We start from the raw sequence: 17,518 nt of genomic DNA, 5'->3' as shown, positions 1-17,518 counted from the left end.
TACCATTTTAATAACTCAATATCTGATCATATTTTATCACATTTTTTAAATACTATTAAGAGTCTATCATCATGACACATAACATGTTTTATTATGAGCAATATTTAGAATTTGTTGATCTTGCATCTGACTGGCTTAGCTTCTTGAGATTATATTCTGAACTGATTTGATTAAAACTTGGTAAATAGGCTAATATCGTCAAGATGCTAGATCATTTATATTTGCTCTTCAGGTCATAGGCCAGAAGAGCTTATGGGATGGCCTTTCATTAGTTGTCTGTTTTTTTGTTGTCTGTTGGCAAAAGTTTGTTATTGCTACTTCCTAAACTACTTGGAGGATTGCCATGAAACTTTAGACACATATTCACCCAGTGTTTTGTTGGTCCTTAGTGAAAACGGTGTCATTTGGACAACTGAATATGACCACCAAAGTAGCAATCATGAAAATCTTGTTATAACTACTCTTCCTTAATGGGATGATCGAATCAACTTGGGTTTTCACTAAAATACTTATTATGGTGTTTAGTTAGTCCTAAATGAAACTAATGCTGATCTGACGTCCAATATGGCCACCACAGTAGCCATCTTGAATATCATATTATTACTGCTCCTGAACAGAAAGTATTATTGACTTGGATTTTTCACCAGAATAATGATGTCTGATTGGTCCTAAATGAAAATGGTCTGATGTCCATTATATGGCCACCATGGCTGCTAGTTTGAAAGTCATGTTATTTCTACTTCTTCAAACAGAAAGCCATATTAAAATGGCTTTTTCACCAGAAGACTTCTTTATGATGTTTATTTGGTCCTAAATGAAAATGGTGCCAATTATGATGTCCAGTATGGCAACCATTCTTGAAAATCTTGTTATTGAAACTCATGAATAGAAAGTCATATTGACATGGCATTTTCACCAGAAGATTTCTTATGATGTGTAGTTGATCCTGAATGAAAAGTGTGCCTCACACTTATCCAGTGTGGCTGTCACTGCTGCCATCTTAATGTTCTTTTTATTGCTTCTCCTAATGAATTATGGTCTTATTAACATGGGTTGTTTTACTGAAAGACTTCTTATGATGTCTAGTTGGTTTTAAATGAAAATAGTACCAGTCTGACGTCTAATATGCAACAGTAGCTTATTTGAAAATATTTTAATTGCTCAAAAATAACAGAGTGGGTATCAGCACTTGACAACTGAAAAGAAGAAATGGTCTTATCTTGTATTTCAAGGATTTTTTTGGGCAATCCCATTGAGGTATTTTTGTTTAAAAAAAAATTACTCCAACACTGATCAAGTGGACATTCTTAACTGTATGTCCTCTTAAATCATATACTAGTTGATGAAAATACAACAAATTATCAAGGAATCATTTAATTTTGCTTTAATAGACAATGCAGGTTGTGGTATACATTCATATATATACTTATTTACTTCAAACAAAAACATTTCTCATGAAAAGAAAATTATAAAAAGAAATTTCCTACTATTTTTTTTACTAGGCAACCTCATAAACTCTTCTCAGTAAATAACATGGGCTGTTCCAGAGTTAAGGTATAAAGGGGTGGGGCAGAAGGCAAAGATCTTAATTAAATATGTGTGGTGTTATAATTTAAAGTTAATGGAAATTGTTCTTAGTGTTTTATGTTGACTAGTTTAATTAAAATTTGATGTGGTGAAGTCATTAAAAAGTGCCTTTCAAAACCCACCCACTGCTAATCTTACATAGTTGTAAGGCAGCTTTGACTGAGTTATCTGCCCTTATTAGTATTAAAGTAGTAGTACTGATTAGACTGGCTTACAAATATTTGAAGAGATGATTTTCAGGATATTTATTCCCTCAACTCCTTTAACATCAGTGAACAGTATGATGTTTAAACAACCCTGCTTTTTGTTTTTGGTGAAATATATACATATTGTGAAAGCATTATAGCATTTGTTTCTCCAGTTGAATGAGCTGTATGGTACAGTGTGTTGATCAGTAATCTTACACTTGACCATTGATAATGTCCAAGTAAATGAAATGGGGTTAGCAGATTTACACAAGACTATAGATAGGTTTGCAATTTATACTATACCATGGATAATGCCCAAGTAAATGGAAGTTGGTTGGCAATTTACACAAGACCATGGATAATGCCCAAGTAAATGGAAGTTGGTTGGCAATTTACACAAGACCATGGATAATGCCCAAGTAAATGGAAGTTGGTTGGCAATTTACACAAGACCATAGATAATGCCCAAGTAATGGAATGGGGTTGCCAATTTACACAAGACCATAGATGCAGTCTAGGCAAATGGAATTTGCCCAAGTAGATTGATTGTGGTTGGCAGGTTCATACAAAACCATGGATGCAGTCTAGGCAAATGGAATTTGCAATTGTACATGAGACCATAGATATGGCCCTAAGGACATAAATAGGGTGTACTGTTTTACACAAGACCATGGATACATTCTGGGGACCACTCCGGTGTCCTAGTGGTTAGAGCGTCCACCTCGGATGCAGGATGTCGCGGGTTTGAACCACGGCCGTGTCATACCAAAGACTTACAAAATGGTACTAAGAGCTGCCTCGCTTGGCCCTCAGCATTAAGTGGTTAGTGTTAGGACTAGTCGGCCTGGTGTCAATATAATGTGACTGGGTGGGACATCATGCTACATGTCTGCGGCATGATGCCACATTGCTAGACATCACTATAAACTGTCACACTGAAGACATTGTAGCGATATGACTGAAATTTTTTAAAAGCTGGATTAAAAATCTAAATCACACACACACACACACACACATTTTCTAACCAAATGTAATGGTTTTGGCAATTTTACACAAGTCCATGGAAATTCTAGGCAAATAGAATGGGGTTGGCAATTTTACACAAGACCATGGATAAGGTCCAAGTAAATGGAATGGGTGAATTTCACACAAGACCATAGATATGGTTCAAGTGCATATAACTGGAATGGGGCAGTTTTATAAAAGACTATAGATATAGTCCAAGTACATGAAAATAAACTGAGGCAGTTTAACACAAGACCATTGGTACAGTCTAACCAAATGTAGTGGGTTTGGTAATTTTATACAGGGCAAAGGATTGGGTTGGTATTTTTAGACAAGACCATAGACAAGGTCCAAGTAAATGGAATGGGACCATCAATATGGCTCAAATTCATGTCAGTAAAATGGGTCAGGTTTTCACTGACCTTAAAAATGGTCGAAGCAAACAGAATGTTTTCATCTATTGGCAATGTGATTAAAATTGAGATCTATTTTATAATAAGCAGATATGATTGACATTCACTCAGATTCATGTTTTGTTGACCCTTGGAATTCCCCTGCTACTTATTTTTAGTAACCAATCAATTAGTCACATGCGAGACTTATATGCATGCTTCTGTTCATTATAAAAAAAATGGGATGTCAAATTGAAGTACTTGAACCATAATTTAAGTCTGCAATGATTGAACTGTACAAGATTGATGGGTTGTTGTTGTTGTAGGGTTTAATGCCATTTTTCAGCACATGATAGGCTATACATGGCAGCCAGTATTATTGGTGGAGGAAGAACCCAGGAAAACCCCGGAAAAACCATCGACCCACAAGAAGCTACTGGCAAGCTTTCTCACATACCCACGTTGGCAGAATCCGAGACTCAAACCCACGCCGACAGAGGTGAGATGGCAGTGATCCATTGCGGAGAGCGCTTTTGGCCACTCAGGGCCCCTCCAAGATTGATGGGATGAAATTTTCTTTATTATAAAAGTTTCATTCATGAAATCTTTTATTCCTTTCTTTTTCTCCAGGGATCCAAGGAGACCAGTATCGTCTTTCCAGACTGTTGGTGAGTTTATTCAAAGCCATAACAGTAGCTGATGAAAGAAGTTGTGATATAACACTTACAATATTACTTTCTTTTTTGTTTCAAGTAGATGGGCTGTAGCCATTTATATAAACCATCCAGACATTAAGAAAGAAGAATATGTGTGAAATTTACAAAATAAGTTGAAGATGTTCTGCAAGACTTAAATGCAGAACATTAAAATTTTCAATGTTTGATATTGTGTATGAAAGGAACACTAGGGTAATACTCTGTGTTGTTCACTATGCTCTTTAGTTAAAGTTTAATACTCCCTTTTTGTACAAGTGTAGTACTGAAGTAAATGTGCGTTGCTCTTTTTAGTACAAGTGTAATTCTCTCTTTAGTTCAGGTGTAGTACTCTCTTTAGTACAAGTTTAATACTCCCTTTCTGTATAAGTGTAGTACTGATGTAAATATGCATTGCTCTGTTTAGTACAAGTATAATTCTCTCTTTAGTTCAGGTGTAGTACTCTCTTTAGTACAAGTTTAATATTCCCTTAGTACAAGTGTAGTAATCAAGTAAACGTGCTCTTTTTAGTACAAGTGTAATTCTCTCTTTAGTACTCTCTTTAGTACAAGTTTAATACTCCCTTTAGTACAAGTGTAGTAATCAAGTAAAAGTGTAGTGTTCTTTTTAGTACAAGTGTAATTCTCTTTAGTTCAAGTGCATTATTCTCTTTTGTAAATACTCCCTTTAATACCAGTAATCAAGTAATAGTTTAGTGCTCTGTTTTGAGATACAAAGCTAGAGGTCATTTCTTAGAGTTTTGTCTGGCTATTTGTAGAATCCATCTGTAATTTATAGTACAGGAAAGATTTCATTATGACGTAGATTTTGCTTTGATGTCTAAAATGTACATAGAAGGCATGGAAGATATCACTGAAATTATACTATTTTGTTTCATATTTGTTCACAGATCATGATTTCACATGGGTATCAGTGTGTGTATTTGTCAGCACTGTGTTATGACTTCCTGTTAGTCATATATTTTGCATTAGGAGTGGTTAAAGGACACTATACATCACATCTGGCTAATTCACCGAACAGCAGTATTTTTGTTAGATCCTGGCATCATTGGATGGTGGGACTAGGTGGGTCTCTATTGGTTATGGTAGCATTGTAGTACGTGGGGGAACTATTATCAAGACACCATTAAGAGACATGATGTGAGTGTTGATGAGATACAATCATGGATAAGCTGGAAGTCAGCATAGGGAAGGAGTCCCCTAGCAATGAAGGCCATTTGACAATTAGTAGGGGAACATTGTGTTCTGTATATCAATGGTTGATCTAGAAGCCATTATAGGGGAGGTCATCAGCCAGTTTGGATAGGCTTTGGGGTAAGATCTGATAGCTGTCTATACATTTGCGCTGGCCCAGGGATAAGGTCATATACTTTTTCTATGTTGTTGGGATTGGCATTTATGTCTGCCATTGAGGTCATTTTCAGAGTTTGAGTTTTACCATCACATCACTTGATGATGCAGCAGAAGCTGCATGGAGGTTGGCTGAGGTCTTATGGGTATCATCTAGGTTTGGTCAACGTCTTCTTTTTCACATGAATATTAATGGCCTTGGATTTTGCATAGATAATGTAAGGTACAGCCAGCTGATGATAGGGGTACTTTAGGTAAAGCTTGTTTTTCCTGGCTGATGGAGGAAGGTCCTCTGATGCTTTGAGCCTATACTGTGGCAGTCCTTAATGTGGCTGTCAAGAAGGTCAGGGCTGAAGAAGGCAGGAATCACCAGCAGCAGATGTGCTTTCAGTGTTCATTTATGTCACTGCTGTACACCATCTCTGAAATGTCTTTGATCCATATTTAATTTTTGTCTGACAACAGCAGCAGGCTGATGGTTTTATCCAGAGCTTTATCAGAAATACTTATGGGGTAAAGGGCATGACTTCATCCAAAGACATTGACAGTGTATGTGAGATTGAGGTTTCAAACTTGGCAATGTCAGTGACCTTCATCGTAAACTTAAGTGTGCCAAATTATAGCATTCCTAGATACTTGTACAATTAGTGTGGTCAATAGAAGGCTGAAAGGGTGGAAAGAATGTTCCTTTCAAAACATTGAGCATCATGGTTTTCTTTGTTATGGATGCCAGGTATACAGTTGGGCTTGTGTATATACCCCTATTCTTGAAATGGGCAGTACTGTGAAATGTGAACATCACATCCTCATATCTCAGTAACCACAGTCCGAGCCTTTGTAAATTTTTCCACTTGCCAGTTCCTCTAGATTATCGACCAACAGTGCCACTTCTGCTTTGCTGGCTAATAAGTAGACCGGCATAGAGATAACTTTTTCCTCATTGATTTTGTGTGTGACAGAGCTGTGACACTGAGCTTAAACTTAACAACCTTCTTTCCTATCTCATGTTTGGATGGTGATCAAGCCTGGGGTCACAGCTTTGAGTAGTCCACATCTAGAGAGTGACCTCTTGGTGTCATGGTTTGATACTCAACGTTGATTTTATTCTTTTTAGTATGACCCTCTGTTTCTCAGAAGAGTTGGAAGAGAATATTGCCTTGTGAGAATGGGTGCAGCCTTTGCTTACTTGGATGCCTTCTGCCAAGCCTGTTGTTTGGCTGATTTGTATAGCCTTAGTGCTGTTGTGGGTGACTGCTGTGAAGGTGGCATATACTCTTTGCCTAGGGGTAGACCTTGAAGCCAGTGTAAGCTTTTGCCATCTAGGGGTTGACCTGGGATACCCTCTGGCCAGGGCTGGCTGCTGTGTGCAGACTGTCAATATTGCCTCCAAAATATCATTGTATTCACTCTCGGTGAGCTGCCCCTCACTGAGTAGGACATTCATTTGCTCTGTGCTAGGCATGGTTATAGTGCATGATGGTATCCTATAGTGTGCTACCAATCTTTACAGAAAAATAACTGCTGGTGACTTTTGGCTGCCACTGAGGTCAGACTTACATGTGAGATTATATATTCTACTGTTCCTGGCCTTCTCTAAATGGGTGACTAATGAAGTCAGATGGAGATATGCTCTTGCTCATGATTCTACAGCTGCAGTAGGTTGATTTGCATGTGAGATATGCCAAGGGCTTAAGCTCATTAGGGACCTTCCTATACTGTCAGCAGACCTTTAATTCTATTTGTCTCAATTTGTTGGCCTTGTGGCCATCTCCACATTTGCTGCATGGGCGATGTACAGTGGGAGAGCCTGATTAGCACTTCCAACAGGTCAGGGGTCAGATCCCATCTCTTTCTCGGAGAATGAATGGTGCATGGGGATTGTTTGGCATCAAAGTGCATAACTGAGTTCCTTTGCAGCCCATGGTTAATGATGTTATCCCATAGATACCCTTGTGTTTCTAATTGATATGTTGTGATAGTCATCTGCCTGCTGCTGTTCTGTTCTAAAATAAATGTTGCTGCTCAATGACTTAGCAAAATGTGATGTATGGTGGTCTCAAATTGGTCTTTTGCAACTACTTACATCCTAACACTGTAAGCAGTGTATAATTTTGTGCAGCACTGGAACTGTGCTGGCTCAAAGGTTAACATTCATAAGTGTGCATCTTCAATTCCTGCCCAGAAAAAGCCAAGTATGGTGTGTCTTGGCAAGAATCTTTATCCATGGCACTATATATCCTTCAGAGTGTTAAGGTGCCATTAATCATAAATAAATTACTCCATCTGTGAAACCCTTGTTAGTAAATTAGTGCAGTCTCTTTCCTGCCCTACTCTCAACATGCTCTTTAGAAATTTATCATGATAAAAGAAAGTTTTGGTCTTATTTGCAAGAAATTTTAATTTGTTTATTATAATAATTTGCATCTATTTTTCAGCTGGAGCATCTCAGGTCAAATGGAACAAAGTCACAAATAATTGTTTTGCAACAGCTCATGATGGAGATGTCAGAATCTGGGATCCCAGAGTAAGTTACAATTGTCTCATCCTTTCATAGGCCAATTTTTACATTAATCTGTCTGAAGTCATTAAAATTGTTTGTTCAGACTGTCTGATGGGCAGGTCAAAATAGGTTTATACGGTTCTTTGCTATCAGACATTGATCTGATTAGATCTAGACATACTTAATAGTTTGTGATTTTTCAGTTTTTATACATGTCACAAGGCTGAGTATTGTATTATGATGTTGTCCTTCTGTCAGTCTGTTTTTTTTCTTCTGATCAATAACATGAGTTGTCCACCATCTGCAGTTATCAAATTTTCTGGCTGACTTACAGTTGGGCTAAGGAAGAACCCTATCCATTTGGAATCAAATGCTCAAATTTCACGGTTGCTAACTGAAAGAAGGGAAATGGTTTCTAGACAATAGTTCAAGTTCTTCACCATCTAAAGTCAAAATCATTGTGAATTAGTACAAGAATGCAGACACAAAGCAAAATGATAAATTATTTATACAGAACATTCACTTTAATTAGTCTTAAATCACATGTTTGGCTTTTGCTCAAAGGTCGTAAAGTCAAGTCCACAAATTCTAAATGCTGTAGTAATTTTATCACTGAAATTCCTCTTTCAAAAGGTGTAAAGCGTTATTGATTGTCCTTTACGTGATGGCAACTTTTTCTTCCGTTTAACAGGTTCTCTCTCCTCTAACATTTTTCAGTAATATAACATCCACGAGTTTCATCGATAAATCCCATTTCACTTGATGATGTTTTGGACCATGTTTTTTCAATATAGACTGGTCTGCTGCATAAGTGTGTATAAAACTATAATTAATCTGTGAAATGCGGTTTCAAAATTCAAGAAACCTGTCTGTTTTCTTGGAAACATGTCATGTACAATTACTATAAATAGTAAATAAGGAAACTGTTCGAGTATTTAGCCATATGGTTGTACACATTGACAATATGAATATCAGTACTCGTTATTTTGTGTCTTGCTCCTGACATCACTAGATATAATCTTTTATTTGAACTTCAAAATTTTTTTTAATAAATATTTTTTTTAACATGAAGTAAATGGGTACTCAATAGCTAATTTTCTTACCCAGGTTTTTATGAATGGGTATGCACCCAAGTGCCCATATACCCATTAACACCTTTATTTATTAGTGGTCAGTGTTGAAAAGAAAGTATTATCCATTAGGTTGTCAGAGAATGTTGATTTCAGCAGAGAAGTCCCAGGTGGCCAAGTGGTCTGTGGCACTTGATTTTTCACAGCATTCACCTCCTTTTGCTTGGGTTTGAGTTTTGGCTCCAGTAATGTGGATATGTGAGAATGCTAGCCAGTACCTTCCCATGGGTCAGTGGTTTCTCCTGGATTCTTAGCCTATCCTTTGTTAAAAATGGCATTAAACTCAAAAAGCAACCAACCCAAATCTAATTGCAGTAGAAATTTTTCTGCATTTGGTTTTCATGATGGTCTTAACATTATGTCATGAATATCATATAGAAGCACTTTACAACATATTGATGTAGTAATGTCATTGAGACAGTGAAAACTATAATATGTATGCTCATTAAATATGAATTGTTTTTAACTTGTTGAACGATGCAATATCATACAGCAAGTAATATTGTAATATGCTACTCACAGCTAGCAGTATTGCAATATGACACTCACAGCAAATTATATTTTAATATACCATTCACAGCTAACAATATTGCCGTATGCCACTCACAACAAGTAATATTGCAATATGCCACTCACAGCATGTAAATTGTAATATGCCACTCACAGAATGTATTATTGTAATATGCCACTAAAAACATGTAATATTGTAATATGCCACTTACAGAACATAGTATTGTAATATGCCACTCACACTATGTATTATTGTAATATGCCACTTAAAGACAGCAAAATTGCAATATGCCACTCACAGCATGTCTATTGTAATATGCAACTCACAGCATGTATTATTGAAATATGCCACTCACAGCATGTAATCTTGTAATATGCCACTTACAGCATGTATTGTAATATGCCACTAAAAGCTTGCAATATTGCAATATACAGCATGTAATATTGTAATGTGCCACTCACATCATGTATTATTGCAATATGCCGCTCACATCATGTAATATGACCGCTCTGGTGGCCTAGTGGTTAGAGCATCCACCACAGATGTGGGAGGTCGTGCGTTCGATTCCTGGCCGAGTCATACCAAAGACTTTAAAAAATGGTACTAACAGCTGCCTTGCTTGGCACTCAGCATTAAGAGGTTAGTGTTAGGACTGGTCAGCCTGGTGTCAGGATAATGTGACTGGGTGGGACATGATGCCACATGTCTGCGGCATGATGCCTCAGTGCTAGACATCACTATAAACTGTCACACTACAGACATTGTAGCGATATGACTGAATATTTTTAATGCTATGTTAAAAATTCAAAGCACACACACATGTAATATTGTATATGCCACACACAGCATGTAATATTGTAATATGCCACTCACAGCATGTATTATTGAAATATGCCACTCACAGCATGTAATATTGTAAAATGCCACACACAGCATGTAATATTGTAATATGCCACTCACAGCATGTATTATTGAAATATGCCACTCACAGCATGTAATATTGTAAAATGCCACTCACAGCATGTAATATTGTAATATGCCACTCACAGCATGTATTATTGAAATATGCCACTCACAGCATGTAACATTGTAAAATGCCACTCACAGCATGTATTATTGAAATATGCCACTCACAGCATGTAATATTGTAAAATGCCACTCACAGCATGTAATATTGTAATATGCCACTCACAGCATGTATTATTGTAATATGCCACTCACAGCATGTATTATTGAAATATGCCACTCACAGCATGTAATATTGTAAAATGCCACTCACAGCATGTAATATGCCACTAAAAGCATGCAGTATTGCAATATGCCACTCATAGCACATAATACTGTAATATGCCACTCAAAGCATGTAATATTTTAATAGGCCACTTACATATACCAATAATACAATATGCCACTCAGATAGCTGCTGACTGTGTATTATTCAGTTTGTTTCTTAAGTTTCACATTTATGAATATTCATTTAAAATTCTTGCCAAATTTCATATGTAATGAATAATCATTTGAGATTCTTACTGAATGCATTTCAGAAAGGGAACACATCCTTGGTGTACATAGCTGCCCATCTTTCCAAGATTCATGGCTTAGACTGGAATCCATTCAATGAATACAGCTTTGCTACCTCCAGCCAAGACGGTACTGTAAAGGTATCAAAATTGTCTTCACACTTTTGTAAAGAAACATTGCTGCAGTATAATACATCTGCCTCACACATTTAAACACATTAGTATTTGCATATGTTATCAGGGTTCGCACGGTTGTTAAAGGTCATTGAAAGTCATTGAGAAATGAATACCTCAATTCAAGGTCTTGAAAGTCGTTGATATTTTACCTAGGTCATTGAAATCATTGAATTTTAGAGATTTTGCTTAAAAAATAAAAAGTGATTGAAAATTTTACTCTTGAGTCATTTATTTTATATTGTTTGACGATTGCATAACATAATTGAATATCATGCATAACGCCCCTTTCACAAGATGTCATTAATACTTTTTGACGTCACAGAGATTAATTGTCAGATTCTATCAAGCACAAGACATTCCATCATAGTTTGAATCATGCATCAAGGAAGTTTTACAAATGCATGTTTAAAATATGGGCTACCTTGACAGTCCAAAAAGGGATGAATCCCAGCTCGGTTCATCTGAGATGATTCTATTCGGCAAACAATAGCGATGGCAATTTGTTTTAATGCTATGAATTAATAGAATATTAGAGCTAGAAAAGTGTTAAAAGAGAATCTTAGTTGATGCACTTTGACTGAAATTGAGCTTTAAATGACGTGGGTCATGCATGTAATCTGAACCAGAACTGACATCATTTTGAAAGCTTGAAAATATGTTATATGGCAAATGTATGTCAACCTGTTGACCAAAATCAGCACATCATAAAACAGATTCATAACATATAAAATACAAGATTTGTAATTTTGATTAATCTGATCACCAGTGTAAGAGGTGTAAACTTAGGACTATTCATTTGGTGATTGTTAACACCAATCTATGGACTTATAAACATGGATTAACTCTTTTTTATTTTTGAGGAGTGTTTTAAAGTATTATTTGGATATTTTATTTATAACTTAAAAAATTCAATACTCAAATATCAGGTGCATCACTTCTAAATAGTAATCCATTCATTTTAAATCTTAGTGGTTATGGTTGTGTGCATTGGACAAAAATACCTAATTTAAATAACAGTTTATTATGATGGAAGTTGATATAAACAATTACAAATAACGAAGTTTTATTGTTAAGAATGTATTGTAAAACTATTGTTAGAAACATTAACTAACACTGAATTATATGCATAAAGGTTAACTACAAACAGAGCCTTGAGAAACTCAGTTACTATAACAATAATAACTTGCAATGTATGTATGAAGACTTGAGAAACACTCAGTAGCTTAACAATATAACAGATAATTTATGAACAGAGCCTTGAGAAACACTCATTGGCCCTATACTCAAACTTGAGTTTATTATTATTTTCATTATTATTATTGTTATTGTTATTATTATTTTTATTATTATTATTATTTTCATTATTATTATTGTTATTGTTATTATTATTTTTATTATTATTATTATTATTATTATTTTCATTATTATTATTGTTATTGTTATTATTATTTTTATTATTATTATTATTATTATTATTTTTATTATTATTATTATTATTATTATTATTATTATTATTTTCATTATTATTATTGTTATTGTTATTATTTTTATTATTATTATTATTATTATTATTATTATTTTCATTATTATTATTGTTATTGTTATTATTATTTTTATTATTATTATTATTTTTATTATTATTATTTTTATTATTATTATTATTTTTATTATTATTATTATTATTATTTTTATTATTTTTATTATTATTATTATTATTATTATTATTATTATTACTATTATACATTTGTGGCTTCCTGGGTCTACTGAACTGTAGAACTGTAATAAGTATTATTATTTTAATATTGTCTGCAAGATACACTTGACTTGACCTTACTAGTTCATTAAAAAATACTGTCTGATTATAATTTAAGTGATTAAGCAGATATTCAAGTTAAAGTTTCTGATTTAAAACATAAAAATGAATGAATAATATCATCAAAGGTTTAGATTATACTGATGCAGATTTAAAAACTTTAGACTTGCCCAAAATTTACTACGAAAATGTGTAATTTTTCCTGGCAATTATTTATAAAGACATCATGAAATTACTTTAAATTGCTGATTTGCTGGAAAATAATAACAAAAGAGTTCACTTTTTCTTTGCACTTTGCCTATTGTGGACTTTATAGTAAAATATTAAAACAACTTTTTTATGCACTGTCTGAACACACAGACTCTTAACATAACCCTCCTAAATCTGACCAGGTCTGAACACAGATGCTGATATACTTTCTATAGAATTCAGCAGAATTCTGCACCTGGAAGGGAAAATTCTGCAGTTTGCTGGGTAGCAGACAGGGAAAATTTGCAAGCACTTGCAGCAGGAGCAACCATACTTTGCTACCAATAACAATGCATACCTTAATTAATATTTGTGATTAAAAACCTAGATTACTTAGTATATTAGCAAAGTGTGCATGCAAAAATATATGTCTAAATAGTAAAAAATTGCAATACAAAAAAAGTTTAGCTTTAAAAAGGGTGATACCATATGCAATCATTAAGTTGTTGTTGTTGTTGTAGGGTTTAATGCCATTTTTCAGCACACGATAGGCTATATATGCCGGCCAGTATTAATGGTGGAGGAAGAACCCGGGAAATCCCCGGAAAGAACCACCGACCCTCGAGAAGCTACTGGCAAGCTTTCTCACATATCCACATTGGCCGAATCCGAGACTCGAACCCATGCAGACAGAGGTGAGATGGCAGTGATCCGTAACGGAGAGCGCTCTAGACCACTCGGCCACTCGGGGCCCCCAATCATTAAGTAAGATAATGAGTGTTCCACATGTGCTAAACCTGGAATGAGGATGAAACTTAAGATAGTTTTACATCCATTCATGACATAACATTATCAGTTCAAAGACTTCAAAGAATGTTTTATAATCATTTTATATGCAAATATGAAATTTATTATAGATATTAATGAATAAATCAGTATTTACCATAAATGTTGACATCACTTACTCACCTAGCTATAATGTCATACTCATACCCATGAAGTAGGGGTACTAATAATATTATTACTACCATTCACCCTGCTTTACCACCATGAGCTTAACTTAAAATTACCAAAAAAAATTCAAGGCTAGATTTTCTGCCCATTACAGTATGTTAAGATCAAGACTTCATACTTTGACCGAAGTGTGAGGTCATTGGGATCTGTTGGTCATTATTATAGTAAAAGTCATATAGGTTTGTAGGCATTCAGAACTGACTGTTTCAATAGCAAGTGTCATTGTTTTAGAATTTGATTACACATACCCTTAAATAGTTGATTATTCATTTACTTTGAATCCTCATCATCCATATTCTTTTGGAGGTCATTATTTATATGTAACATGAGAAGTACATATGGCAAAATGAATGTTAAATTACTTGGACATTTTTGGATGAGGTCAACCAAAAGGTGTGATCCAGTACAAACTGGATTGAAGGTCACGCTATGATATCACAATGAAAGCATTGCACGCTGAAAGCAAATTTTACTACCCTCTTTTTTGTTATGATAGGCCCAACATCATCCTTTCTTGATTCAGTTTAGCCTATGGCTACTATTACGAACTCCATAGTGATAAATAATTTTTCTCTAGAAGTTTTTGATGACATTTAATGTGCGGAGCATGCAACAGTTAGGATTGAACAGATTTTGGTTACTCTGTTTTAGTATTAAGTTTTTGATCAACAATTAATATTTATTTTAAGCTGAATAAATGTGCATACATGACCACATTATAGTACCTGCATTGAAGACTATTAATTATTATTTGCTTAATTTTCTTCTCTGTTAACTGTACATTGTCAGACTAGTGCAGTATTTTATGATACTGAACACCTTTGTACTGCACAACATGTATGTTTAATAATAGTATAGTGTATTAAGAACTTCTTTGTAAACAAACCATGTACACTCATGTAGTAGAAACTTTAGGTTTTAGTTTATTAGATTTGTTTCTGGATGAAGCTGTTTCATCCATTTAAAAGTAGAGATGATAAAGTTAATGATGATGATAAGTTAACTGAGTCACAAATGAAACTTTCACACAAGCAAATGAATGAACATGATAGTCACAATGTCAACAACAAAAATGAGAGAGGCCGTAATTAATATGCTTTGCATGCTAGAATTAGAAATAACTGGAGTGATTTGCATAATGATTTATATTCCAGTCATTTAAGAGATAATTGATTATGTCTTGATGGAGAGGATATAGCTGGGTTGTATTATGTACTCTTCATGGTACTCTTGGTCTTTCTTAATAGGTACAACAGAAATAATGTCAGAGATATTAAAAGTTGCATGACTAGTATATCACCAGTTTTCTTACCTTTTGTGAAATTGAAAATTAAATGACAGCACAACAGGTAATACGTTGAACAATACCTTTGCCCATCCTACCTTAAGTCATGTAATTGCAGATTTTATCCAAAATGAAACTGTTAACTGAGATGTTTGTGTATCATGATGTTTTTTATCAATCAGTTTTGGGACTTCACCAATCCTCGTCATGACAGAGGGGTGCTGAACTCAGGGTCACCAGTGTGGAGGGCTAGATATACGGTAAGTTTGCATTCAGATTCATTATAGAATCTTGAATGGTGCAGTTCATTTACACTACTATAAATGTAGAGTATTGTAAATTTTTTTGAAGTTCTGACTTTTTGGTGGGAGGGAAGTAGTTTTTATTCAGGATTCTAGTGGTGTTTTTATTTTTTTTATATTTTATAGATACATTCATCATTTCTGCCTATTAAATAATAAATATAAAATATTAATCTATTTTTAAAGACTAATGCCAAATTTGGAAGTTACTTTATTTCATAATTTCTTAAAATAATCCCATTCACAGTGAAATATATGTGGATGGAAAAGGTTAAAAATCTGTATTTGGGGAGGTTTCAACTAGCTGAGGATTACTGTATCCTGAGGTTAAAAATCTGTATTTGGGTAGGTTTCAACTGAGGATTACTGTATCCTGACCTGGAGTATAACTTGTGAATAACTGTAGATATTTTAAGGAAACTTAACCCAAGTAAATGGCATGACCCTGGATGGTGTGTTGCCTACATAGCCACACCCTGCTTCAATGTCCATATCATGGCAAACAAAAAATTTCTTCCGACTTGTATTCTTGTTCAAGTATAACTTTTGAACCACTGTAGAAATTTTAATAAAACATTGCCCAAATTAATGTCATGACTTGAGACTATGTTGTGTACTATAGCTATGCCACTGTTCTGGTGGCCTAGTGGTTAGCACATCATGCCTTAGATGCTGGAGATTATGGGTTCGAATCCCCAGTCTAGTCAAACCAAAGACTTATAAAAATGGTACTCGCAGTTGCCTTGCTTGGCACTCAGCATTAAGAGGCTAGTGTTAGGACTGATCTGCCTGGTGTCAGGATAATGTGACTGGCTGAGACATGATGCTACATGTCCGCAACATAATGCCTCATTACTAGACATCACTATTAACTGCCGCATTCCCAGACATCGTAATGATATGACTGAATTTTGTTTAAAGCTATGTTAAAAATCCAAATCACACACACACACACACACACACACCATAGCCATACTCCTGCCCTGAACAACTTTCGTAAAGCTTTTCAAAGTATTATGTCATTATTACATAGTGTCTCACATAACATAATCATACTCATGCTTCAAGTTCCTGCCAGAAGTGCAACTTTTGAACCCCTGAAGAAATTATAATGAAAGTGTAACCATTAGTGTATCACGACTAGACAGTGTGTCACAAACCACAGCCATTCCCCCTGCCTCGCGGTCAAGGTCATGTCATTAGAAAATATAAATTTGTGACCTCAGTTCATGTAAATGCTTATAACTTTGGAACTAGAGAAGATATTCAAAAATGATACTTTTGTTTGTTATATATCTCGACTTAACAGTGTCTTTCATATTCACAGGTCAGGTGAGAATAAATACAGTTTGCCTGATTTCTTTTTCAGGCGGTCACTTTTTAACTTCTAAAAATATTTTATTGAAACTTTACCCAGATCTGCACTTGTTCAGTAGTCAGTTTTGTAGTTCAAAGCTCAAGGTCATTAATAGGTACAAGGTCATGATGTGGGCATATCAAGTAACATTTGTTACCTTAGTTTTACTATGGCCTTGATAAACAAATCCATATTTTTGTCTGCATATGGTTCTTTTCATTGAAGTTTGGAAAGTCACAAACTTTGTATGCTATATTGACACATACAAAAAGTCGATTCTGGACTGTGCACCATGCGCAACACAGTACAGAGACAACTTTCCAGTCCAGTAGAGCACATTACCAAAAAAGGACTGAGCATCAATTTTGCAAATGAAATTGGAGTAGGGCCTAAATCATAGGTCAAAAATGGGATCACTGCATCATATTGTACCTGCCATTGTCCCTCTATGACCCTCTTCTTTTCCTCTCTGACCATCTGGAAAA

At 34.9% G+C, this 17,518-nt stretch overlaps 1 protein-coding gene across 13 annotated transcripts in view; it reads left to right on the top strand.

The window, feature by feature from the left end:
- The window catches only part of LOC149780323 (GATOR2 complex protein WDR59-like), a 180,227-nt gene that overhangs the window by 27,711 nt on the left and 134,998 nt on the right, over positions 1 to 17,518 (top strand). For all 13 annotated transcript variants that reach the window (XM_089937186.1, XM_089937183.1, XM_089937181.1 and 10 more), the window contains exons 6-9: positions 3,803 to 3,840; positions 7,671 to 7,759; positions 10,921 to 11,037; positions 15,557 to 15,634. In XM_089937186.1, the coding sequence (XP_089793312.1) occupies positions 3,803 to 3,840; positions 7,671 to 7,759; positions 10,921 to 11,037; positions 15,557 to 15,634 (322 nt within the window). The remainder of the gene's footprint in view (positions 1 to 3,802; positions 3,841 to 7,670; positions 7,760 to 10,920; positions 11,038 to 15,556; positions 15,635 to 17,518) is intronic.

The sequence above is a fragment of the Sinohyriopsis cumingii genome, chromosome 16 (genome assembly GCF_028554795.1).
Source record: "Sinohyriopsis cumingii isolate HCF-2022 chromosome 16, ASM2855479v2, whole genome shotgun sequence".
NCBI classification, from domain to species: Eukaryota; Metazoa; Mollusca; class Bivalvia; order Unionida; family Unionidae; genus Sinohyriopsis; species Sinohyriopsis cumingii.
The sequence above is the reverse complement of the archived record's forward strand: the minus strand, read 5'-3'. Positions and strand labels throughout refer to the sequence as shown.